Raw genomic sequence first — 12,054 nt, forward strand, 5'->3', positions numbered from 1 at the left:
AGTTTTTTTTTGTTACATGCGCATCATGCCATTGCAGTTATATTTATTTATCGCAATTGAAACAAATATTAGAAATGTATAATACCCTAGGGTCAAAAAAAAATGTACTTATATTGTATCGTACCCATAGATCGTACCCTACATAATGTAATAAAATATATTTGAATCAGAATGGTCGACAAATTTAAGTAAAAAGACATTTAACACACCATCATGGTATACAAGACATAAAGCGAATATACTGATAAAAAAATTAAATGCTGTTCTCTATACCCGTGTGATAATGTCAAACGCCCATGCAAATTCGAAGATTTCAAAACCATTCGATGAGAGTAAATATCTCGAGAGATTATTACCAAGGAATCGAAAAATTCATGTGTTCATCAGTATAAGAAATATAAGAAATTATTATATAACAATCACTTTCAATTGATTTACCTATATACTTAGAAGGCACATCGTGACACTGATTGCGGAGTTCCTTTGTTGACATAGGCCACAAGCAAATCGCCCGGACAATGGTGGGACACGAGATAGGTAACTCTTCAATCGCGTATATAACAAACTGTTCTCATCTCACCAATGCACAGTCTCACTACAATTGTTGTTGTATTATCACAAAACATCAAGTGAGTATTATATTATTTTTACCATTTGCATGTTGTGCTCGTTTGTTTATTATTTCACGTTGTTTACCACCTGTAACTTGGAATTCAAATTACTTCTTCGCAACTATACACACAACGGCGACAATATTCTTCCGGGACCTATTTAATCGTAACTACAGATTTGGAAATAAATTATATTTAATATCGCATTAGATAAGTTATTCGTAATTTGGTTTGTGTAAAATATTCTGGCGTCAGTCCTTTTTATTTCGCATTTTTAGTGATTTAAAATAATTTTAAAAAAATTTGGATTTTTACAAAATCTTTGTATTTATGGCTCCAAGCATAATACATGTCTAAGTGCTAAAAGTTACACGCGGGATCAAATTAGAAAAAGTACCGCTTTTCCTAATTCTATAAATGTGTTTGGTGAATTATTTCAATTATTATAGAAAAACAAAATTTTAATTTTATTAGTATATAGAATTAAGTGATTTAAAAATTCACATTTATAGATTTAAAAACAATGCAATTTTCGTCATTCTCTAAATATATATATATATATATATATATATATATATATATATATTATTGTTATTATTATTACTATTATTAAATGGTCCACGTCAATTATTTTCCTGTAGAAACTATTTTGGTAGCAATTGTATTAATACTCCTTAATTGAACATAATCAAATTTTTATATGTTTTCCTTTAATTTGAAAATCTATTAGTTCAAAAAATTTTTGTCGTTTGAGATAGCATTGCTTTTTACCGTGTTTTATCAAAATTTGACCCTTCAAAATCAAAATATTTTTAATACAATCACCAAAAGAATTAGCATTGCTTTTTACCGTGTTTTATCAAAATTTGACCCTTCAAAAACAAAACATTTTTGATACAATGACCAAAATAATTAATTTAAATGACAAAAAAACAGTTTTTTTTCACATTTTTCACAAAACCCATTACACCTATTTCCTGTTTTATAAGAAAAACGGTTCCATAAAAAACCGTTTAACTCGAAAAATTCTGTTTTATATGGAAAAACCGTGCTTAAGAAAAATCACCGTAAAAAACTCTTTTTTGATAGTTTTTAGTATGATGAATAACAAAAACATTGAACGAAAAATAACTATAAATAAATTTAATATCAAACACATTTAATAATTTTTATATTATTTAAATAATAAAACAAATATAAAAAACAGCTTTATGATATCAATTATATATGAACACTAATTAAAAACGAAGTTTAAAAACCATGATGCTTTTTGTTTTGGTATTTCGAACAAACTAGGTAACACACACAAAATTTAGTTTTGATCATAAAACGGGAAGTTTGTATATTATCTACATATTATTTGTATCTTATTGGATTACTAAAAATTCGTAACTGTCACATACATTTTGTAGTGTTGTATTGTGACAGTAAAATGATGAAAATGTTATTGTAGATATAAGTAAAAAATAGTTAATAATTTCGTGTAAATGCAAAATTAATTAAATTTTCAAAAGTCGCGTAAGATCGAAAACCTGTAAAACGAGTACCGTATAAAACATGAAATATTTTAAACTATTCCCAAACCCGAATCACTAAAAATTTTCTAAAAAACCAAAAACTGTGATTATCCTTTTTAACTTAGAATATATTTTCAATTATTGCAAATGCAGTATTAACAAATGCAATTTAAACAACTACGAAATATTTTGATAGCCGAATAGAGCTATTTTTTCGGGTTTTTGATTAAAAAAAAAATTATGAGATTAATCTGCGAAGATCTATAATGAAGTAACCTTTTGTGAAATAATATGTAATGGGTTCTTGAAACACGGAACCACGTTCGTTGCCAAATATTGTCAAATTATTGAAATTTAACAAAGACGTCGAGTCATATTGCATATCGCAACCTAAATCTTATCTGCCTCTCGTACACTTTGCTTAGAAGAAGTAATTGCCTGTCGAACAATCAAAAATCACCTATACAATTATTGTGCCTGTATCATTATGATTATCATCGTCTCCATATTGCACAATTTGTTGCCTTAAAATTAACACAATTGAAATGATTAATCGCAGAATGTAAAGGTTGATATGTAAGTATTGATAAATAAATGCAAGTACGCAACGTTGTATTTCACGATTAAATTTTTCTTATTTCAAAGAATATTACCATAGAAGCAATTACCTTTTGACGATATGTTGCGGTGTCCTTCACATCAATTATAAACTTACTTTATCCATATATAAACTTACTTAATCGATATATGCAACATTTATTAACGGTATCCGAAACTATTTGAAAATTGATTAGGATTGTTAAGCAAATAGTTCGGTGATACTCTTAATTACCTGCAAGTAATTTTATGCCTTTATTTTTTTCGTCTCTCTAAGACTAGGATTTAAAAAAGTTCTACAAGTTCTAGGGAAATACTTTTAAGAAAATTTGGAATTTTTTATAGAAATATTTAAATTCTGAAATTAAAAAAAATATGGCAAAGTCTACTAACGTAGCATAAATTGTAAATGTATAATATAAAACTAAAAATTAATTTAAATAATTGTTATCTAATGAAACATCGGGTGTTATTCTAATTTAGTGAAATCCGTTTTTCTATTAAGTTGTTTTAAATACACTCTAATTGTTCTCAAGTAATAGATTTAAAGAATCGAATATATAGCAATAAAACTAAAAATAGATTGAATTAACAAAAATTTAAAATACTTATTTGAAAAATAATTTTGCCACAATCATACATCTTTAATTTCGAAATGAAGATTTCTCTCGCATATCTTGTGTCAGGCCCTTGACATTTTGAATATTTAACGAAGTAAAATTAACATGCTAACATATAACTTCAATTCTTAATACTAACCACATGTGCTTTAACTATATCTACTAAAAGCTCGAAACATTACTGGAAAATTAGTTGTTTTATCCAGATGTGAGATAGTATTTGTGCTACAAATTTGTTAATTATTGAAAAAACTTTCAAGGCTAGTGTATTAAATTTCCAATTTTAGATGTTAAAATAATTTTCGATTCGAAATAACCGAAGTATTATTATATTAGGTAAACAAAAAATGTGATCACACGTCCCGGTTTGGCCGGTACATTTCCACCTTGTGTCCCGGGTTTTTCTAAAAGCTATATTTTTCTCGAATTTTCGAAATATATAGGATTAAATTAAATCTACGCTCTTTCTTAAAATTACAACTACCTATCAAAAATCTTAAAATAATATATACAACGAGTATGCCTTATATGAAACACTACGTTAAAAATGAGAATAACCGAATATAACATTCCAAAAGCGGGTTATATAGCTTCTTACATTAATAATTTGGAAAATTTGTTTTCAATTCTACGAAAGTATACAAATTATGAAAATGAACATTTTGACTGCCTGACATAAATGCTGATTTCTTCAAGTTTATTATGAAGAAAATTAATTGAACTGAATTTTATAATTAAAAGCGACAAAATATATAGATCTAAAAATATAAGATATTGTATAACATATAATCGAATAATAAGTTTTACTAAAAGTTAGTAACTCTGATAAAAAAAATATTTGAAAAATCAGATTTTTTTTTGGTTTATTGTTCATAGCAAACTATACAAAGTACATTCAGCTATATATCATTACAGGTATATCATTCAGATTTTTATTGTTTTTGTTTTTTTCTTTGTTTTTTAAATACAATCTGTCACACAAAGGACATTCAGTAATTGTTTTGACTATATATATGGATTATTGAATGGATGGCAACCCAGTAGTTGTCCAATCCAGGTTTGACTAATTTTCTATACTCAAAGTATTTGCTGACATTAGATTTTTATTGTATCTTTGAATAGTAATAATTATTATAAAATTATATTTAAATTAGTTGGCACACACTATTCGACCCGAGTTTTATATATTAGTATATATAAAAATTACTGTCCCGGTTTTGACTTAAAAAAAGGTTAACTTAAAGCTGGTTCCGAAACAAATACGGCACAACTCGCAACTTACGACGATTTTCTTCAGAGTAAAGTACCAAAAAATGTTGTGTTGTCCTTCAGAGTAAAGTACCAAAAAATTTAACATTAAAACTACTCACGCTATATGAATTAAGTAAAAACACTGCGTAAGTGTTTTTTAAAGCACTATCGTTTTAATATAATTATTTTTAATGATCAGTAGTATTCTTCGTACTTATCCGATAACAAGTACCTATATAATTGGCTAGGCTTATGGTGACCCATAATAGTGTTACATAGATAATAACATAATAATCTATTTGAATATATTAATTCAATATATATAATATCATAGTAAATATTCAAAAATTAATTGATTATTGATTTAATAATTTTTTGATTCCGGTTATACTTTATCAAGCAAACTAATTATATTCATGCATCTCCGGCAAGCTAATGAAAATGTGATAAAACTCTGATTTGTAATAATACTTTGTAATCATTTGCAATGAAGATAATATTTTTCGTAATAAAGCCACAAAAACGTTTTGCAATGTATCCATGTATATTCCCAGTTTCTAATTAAAATTTTCGTATAAATTTATATGTTATACGGTCAACAAAAAGTCATGTAGCGCAATAAGATTTTAATAGCATTTTATAATTTTACGCATATTGTGAAAATCGTTGCCGATGCAAAGAATATCGACAACCGTAAATATAGAATAGTTACCGGTAATAATAATAGTGATTAGGCAGTATAGTGAGTAATTAATGTATATGGATTTACGTTTGAACGTGACTTCCGAGCAATAATTTGCATTTGGCTCGCGACCAATTAGCCAATGTGTACGACATAGGTGTAGCGACCGAATCATCATACGTTGTGTCTAAGACACTCGAACATAAATAATAGATGAGCTTCTGTTAGCAGAATACTAAAACGGCGAGAATAATTTCAATTAATACGGACAGGAGATGTTAATCGAATATAGCACGTACGATAGATTCAAATCGATCATTATAAAATTACTATAAACGTATTTATTAGACTAGCTGTAAGTGGAATTCTGTCTTAAGGCAATTAAGGCATCGTGCCTTAAGGCAAATTGCTGGAACTTCCCGTACCAAATATTATTATTTTTTTAAAAACGATTAACATTTTTGAAAAACATTTACTTCGAAAAAATAAGATTTTTGACAAACAATTAGACAAAAAATTACTTTTTTTTGAAAAAAAATTTTTTTTTAAATTTTTTTTTTTTGAAAAAAAAATGTTTTCTTTATTTTGACATATTTTGAAAGATCTAAACTTTTTTTCAAAGCAATCGTACTGCTTTAACTGCATAAAGACGAAATATCAAACCGCGTAAGCGCCGCGTCGACGTCTAACGCGTAAACATTGGTACGGAACCCATAGGAATGTAAACCAAAATTGTACTTATTGTTAAAATCTCTATAAAATATCTGATAATTTGATGTGCATATGTCTAATGATCATTTTTGACCGCCAAATGGCATTTTTTTCTACTTTTTTCATTAGATCTCCGAAACCGCTAGACCTGCCTTTATGAAAATTTGATCGGTTCTTCACCTTGTCAATACAAGTAAAATGTTTTTTGAATTATTAAAATCGGACGCTCCGTTCTCTTAAAAACTGAGTTACCGTTTTCGGCACTTTTTGCCCCGTATCTTCGGAACGGCTAGACCTGACTTCGCCAAAAACTAATCAGCACGTCTCCTTATCAATACGAATCGAATGTTTTTTGAATTATTCAAATCGGTTGATCGGTGTTCCCGAAATCGTCGACGAAAATTTGTATCCGCACATACATACACACACGCACACACACACACACACACACACACACACACACACATACACACACACACACACACACACACATACATCCATTTTTTCTAAGGTACGCCAAAATATTCAGAAACCTTTGAAACGTCGAGAAATTAAAAAATTTTCATTTTCGATTTTTTTGCGATTACTATAACTTGCCCTACGGGAAGTTAACAAGGGCGTTCATCTTTTTTCACTTCAAACTATCTATAAAATATTTTTTTATAAACTGCTAAGGCAAATTGCTGGAACTTTCCGAACCAATAATTAATATTTTGAAAAATATTTAAAATTTTTGAAAACTGAACTTTTTTCGGAGCAATCGCGCTGCGTAGCTATTTTAGAGACGAAATATCGTCGCAAACTAACGGATAAACATTAGTACGGAAGCCAAAAAATGCAAATAAAATTTATACTTATTAAAATCTCTATAAAATTTCTGATAATTTGATGTGCATATGTCTGATGATCATTTTTTACCTTTACATGACATTTTTTACTTTTTTATTGAATTTCCGAAACCGCTGGAAATGCCTTCCAAAAATTTAACCGCTTCTTTCCTTTGCCAATACAAACAAAACGCTTTTTTAATCAAAAATTTTGTCAAAAATTTAATTACCATTTTTGACACCTTTTGCGCCGTATCTTCAAAACCATTAGGCGTGCCTTTGCCAAAAACCAACCGGCACGTCTCCCCGTCAATACAAATCGAATAGGTTTTGAATTTTTTAAATCGATTTCTCCGTGTTCCTAAATTTACGAGATTTACGAAAAATTTGTATCCGCACATACACATTCATTTTTTCTGATGTTCAGAAACCTTTGAAACGTAAAGATATATAACAATTTTGATTATCAATTATTTGGGATTACCATAACTTACGCTACAAAAAGTTAAATATTATGCGAATCTAGAAACATAGAAATTTTCGAAACAAAATTTAATAAATGAAGGTCACAGTAATGTTGGAAGTTTGTGTGCATGTTTATTATATGAAACATAGCAAAAACATACGGAAAAAGTAACAAAATTAAAGCAAGTAAGAAGTAATTATGTAGTAGTTATTTCTTAAATGACTAAAACAAATTCATAAAGTATAAACCTACAGAGTAAAATTCATTAAACTTTCATGCATCATCAAATTAATTTAACCATTTTCCAACCAATATTATATTGGTGTTATATTTTACTGACATTAAAAGCATTTAAGAGATTCTTCGTAATTATATTTTTAGCAAATATACGTAAAAAATAGTGTGTTTTAGAATTTTATGAAAAAAAAAAATTAAAAGAATGTATCTATATAAACGTATAATTACAAGCACGATATACAACTCGACATTGAAAAAATGGATTTCGAAAAGACAGAATATCATAATTTGCATCATAATCAACTTTATATTATTTCATTATTTTCCTTTCTTCATTTTTCTCATTAAATTATAATTTTAACCAAACATATATAATAATGATTTTTGCAGATTAGTTATAATATCTGATGGAAACTAATCTCATTATCGACTTAATAGAGGTTGCTTTTGTAATTTCATTATAGCAAGAATAGTTGAATAGTACCTACATTTTAGGTATTTTAGAGTTATATTATTGTATATTTTATTATATTAGATCAAGATAATCATTTTGAAACAATTTGAAAAATATTTCATAATTTAAATAATTTAAAATTATTTTACAATGTGCACTATAATAGTTCAAAAGCATCTATTCATATTATGTCATAATTTTTCATATTATAAAATAATTTTTAATAGTGTCACTATTATAATTTATATAATAAAAAATTATTTTTCATACATGAATCTAAAAAAAAATATAAATTTTTTATTTTTGGTTAAATCTTATAAATCAATACTAGAGTAAAAATGTTTTTTGATCAATAGAATATATAATTTTCTTTTAGATTAATTCTAAAAATGCAACCTATCAAGAATTGAACCTATAATATAATATTTCAACAACAATATTTTTAATTATGTATTTATAAAAAAAAATATTAGGTAAAATATATTGATTTTCATTATCTTGTGTACATATGAATCTAATTACAATTTAGCAATTGTAACACTGTTGTTTCTGAAAACTTCAATTTATTTGATAATGTTACTAATTCTTAGACATAAATAATAGAGTAACAGACCCAAATAATTAATATTTCAGAATGAAATTCGCTTTGATCGTCTTAATATGTGCTCTAGCATCATCCGCCGTGCTCGCCCAGAAGGAAGGCATTGCCTACGGTCCTGAGGCGATACAGGAGGCCCAGAGCAGGCAGCTTATACCCGCCGGAGCCCAAGTCGATGGCGTAAGCAAATTCTATACAACTTACTACTATTACAAAGCTATACAATGTAATCGTTTAAGATGTTTGCCTTCCTGACATTTAGGCTAGACGAAAGATATTAGCGATGAAACTGTCTGCGCTAAATTTTACCTAAATCAGAAGTTAGCGTAGCCGATATATCGGTATTAATATCAGTAGGTGTACATACAATAAACGTAAAATTAACTGGTGGTGCATGGCATCGTGACTTAAGGCAAATTTCTGGAACTTCCCGTATATTAAAATTTTTAATAAAGATTTAATTTTTTTTTAGAAACTAGATTTTTGAGAAATTTAATTTTTTTGAAAAAAATGACTGTTTTGAAAAACTTAATTTTTTTTAACTTTGAAATATATTGGAAATTTTGAACTATTTTTTAAAGCATTCGCGATACGTTAGCTGCGTAGAAATGAAATATAGAAGCGCGTGAGCGCCGCGTCGCAGTCTAACGGATAAACATTAGTACGAAACCTATAGAAATGAGAACCGAATTTGTTATTAAAATATTTATAAAATAACTGGTAATTTGTTGTGCATATGTTTAATAATCATTTTTGTCTGTCAAATGGCACTTTTTTTACTTTTTTTATTGGATCTCCGAAACCGCTAGACCTGCCTTTCCAAAGTTTTATCACTTTCATTTTGTCAATACAAATAAAATTTTTAAAACATTCAAATCGAACGCTTCGTTCTCTCAAAAATTGAATTACCATTTTTAGCACTTTTTGCCCCGTATCTTCGGAACGGCTGAACCTGCCTTGCCAAAAACTAATCAACACGTCTCCTTATCAATAGAAATCGAATGTTTTTTTAATCATTGAAATCGGTTGATCCGTTTTTTCGAAATCGCCGACAAAAAATGTATCTGCACACGCACACACATACATATAACATACATTTTTTCTAAGGTATTATGATATTATGTAAAAAACCAATTACACAATTAGTAAATAATTTCAAGCAAAAATATAGTAATTGATGACTAACCACTTAAAAGCAAAAAAGAAAATAATACAAAAACCTTGACACTACTGTTTTAAATCAGTTCATCAATTTTAGTATCTATATATAGAATATTATAGTTAAAGAAAAATAATTTAAATTCAGCAAAACTGTAAGACGCCGTTTTGACTCTTAAGCAAATAATGAAAAAACCAAATAACCAATTAGAAACAGTAAATCTAAATTGACTATAAAATATAAATTCAAATTCAAGAAGCATAACTCAAGCCTTTCATAAATAATTACATTTTGCAATAAAGTTAACCTTTATCACCTGATAATTTATTCAAATATTGCTTAATCATAGAAATCATACGCAAAATACTATTTGCACCTCAAACTTAAGTATCCAGCGAGATGATAATTTTATAACATTCAGTTTCAATATAAAATGCATTGTGAAGCGTTTACAATGAAACGAGCTATTATAAAAAAAATACAAAGCTATTATAATTTATCGATTCATAAATAACGTTATATAGTTTTTTGAACAAAGAAGTGAATAGTTTGCACGTAGCTAATTAAAGTTTGCCTATAAGCGTTCCTAATTAAGTCTACCGGTTTACCTTGGGATGTGTTTTTGCTGAGGCATTATCCTTCATCTCACAATTATTGTTAGTTCAATGAGAATAATATATATCTTTAAAGCTTTGTGCATTTTTATAAAATGATGTATATTATCACTATTTTCATAGATATTTATTAATGGTACTTAACCGTAAATATTAATTTTAATTATGGGACACATAAAATACGATATACATACTATAATATGTATATATTTCTGTTATATAAGAACTACTTGTTAGATTTATACGAACCTAGATGCAATGATTTCTTTGAAAATTTCTTTGTCGAGAATATAATCTTTGCAAGAGATGACCAAAAGAGATTTAAGTATTTAAATTCTTATTATTTGAATAATGTTTTTCCGTTTTCCTTTACAATTGAGTTACAATTAGGTAATACCCATACCATAAGCTATTGGATAATATGCTTCTGATCAAATAAATACTTTAGAAACATTAAATTATTGTAATAAAAAAAGCACAACCTAGCTTGACATTGCAATTTTTTCGATTTTTCAAAATGTTTCAAGATCAATTTCAAAATTGATGTAATATCTGGTGCTTATTGTACAGAAAAGAATGCGCTTTGCTTTTGTTATACAGATTATACTTTGTATTTCTAAGCAAAAACCATTTTATTTCTATCCAATTAAAAAAAATTATCAAAACCAATGAAAAAAATTATCAAAACTGCGAGTAATTTTTTGCTATATAATTATTTAAAATATATTTAAAGATATATTAACTTCATATTATTGTAATCGTCCAATCGAAATTAAAAATTTTTACATTCCTCGACGTTTTGAAGGTATCTGAACATTTTGGCATACCTCAGAAAAAATTGTGTGTGTGTATCTATGTATGGATACAATTTTTCGGTCACGTTTTCGAGCGCACGGATCAACCGTTTTGAATGGTTCAAAAAACATTCGATTCCTATTAATCAGATATGCTGATTAGTTTTTGGCACGATGCCATACATCCCACTAGTTTTAGATTGGCATTGATAGGTAAAGACTGACAAAATTGGATTACTTTATAAAGTGCAACGCTGAGTAATGCATTGAAATGACATTTTTCCAATATCCATATTTCGACGAAGAAACTCGAAGGATATTGTACAATTTTGCTTAGATAAATTAAAAAACGTAAAAATAAAATTTGTCGAAGCGGAATCTCCAATGATGGTTTACTCACTTTAATTCATGACGATACATAGAATGGAACTAACCCGAATGTTGGCCACCACTGATCCCTTAAACTGAACTCTTTCTCAAAATGATAGGAACAAAATGCCTGAAAATTTTCAAATATTCATCCTTCTTGTAAAATTCTATGAAATTACAATAAACGGCGAAAATTATTATAAATAATTTGCGAAAAAGGTTGTCGTTAAGTCATAAAGCGACCTTTCATGTCTCTGGTAATCTTCTCGCATATTTTAGAGAGATATATGTACTTATTACACATCATTGGTAACCTTTTGCTTAAAACCTTCCTGGTACTTTCTTACCAATTATGTTACGAGATTACAATTGTGATAAAATTTACTTATGGCGGTAATGGGTAATTACCGAATCATACATTTTGGTGAAGAATAAAATAGATGGTTATTTATGCAAACACTATAAATTAAATTGTTCAAAGGTGTAGGAATAAAATCATTGCTTTGAAACAAAATAGCATTGAGTGCTTTATGAATAATTATTAAAT

The 12,054-nt window shown here is 27.7% G+C and overlaps 1 protein-coding gene across 1 annotated transcript in view; it reads left to right on the forward strand.

The window, feature by feature from the left end:
- The first annotated feature begins 565 nt into the window (after positions 1–565).
- The window catches only part of LOC113376961, a 47,076-nt gene continuing 35,587 nt past the window's right edge, over positions 566–12,054 (forward strand). The window contains exons 1-2 of the mRNA XM_026617100.1: positions 566–629; positions 8,607–8,751. Of these exons, the coding sequence (XP_026472885.1) occupies positions 583–629; positions 8,607–8,751 (192 nt within the window). The 5' untranslated portion in view covers positions 566–582. The remainder of the gene's footprint in view (positions 630–8,606; positions 8,752–12,054) is intronic.

Source organism: Ctenocephalides felis, unplaced genomic scaffold, assembly GCF_003426905.1.
Source record: "Ctenocephalides felis isolate EL2017-DRISC unplaced genomic scaffold, ASM342690v1 CF-g0.4_SCAFFOLD_01886, whole genome shotgun sequence".
NCBI classification, from domain to species: Eukaryota; Metazoa; Arthropoda; class Insecta; order Siphonaptera; family Pulicidae; genus Ctenocephalides; species Ctenocephalides felis.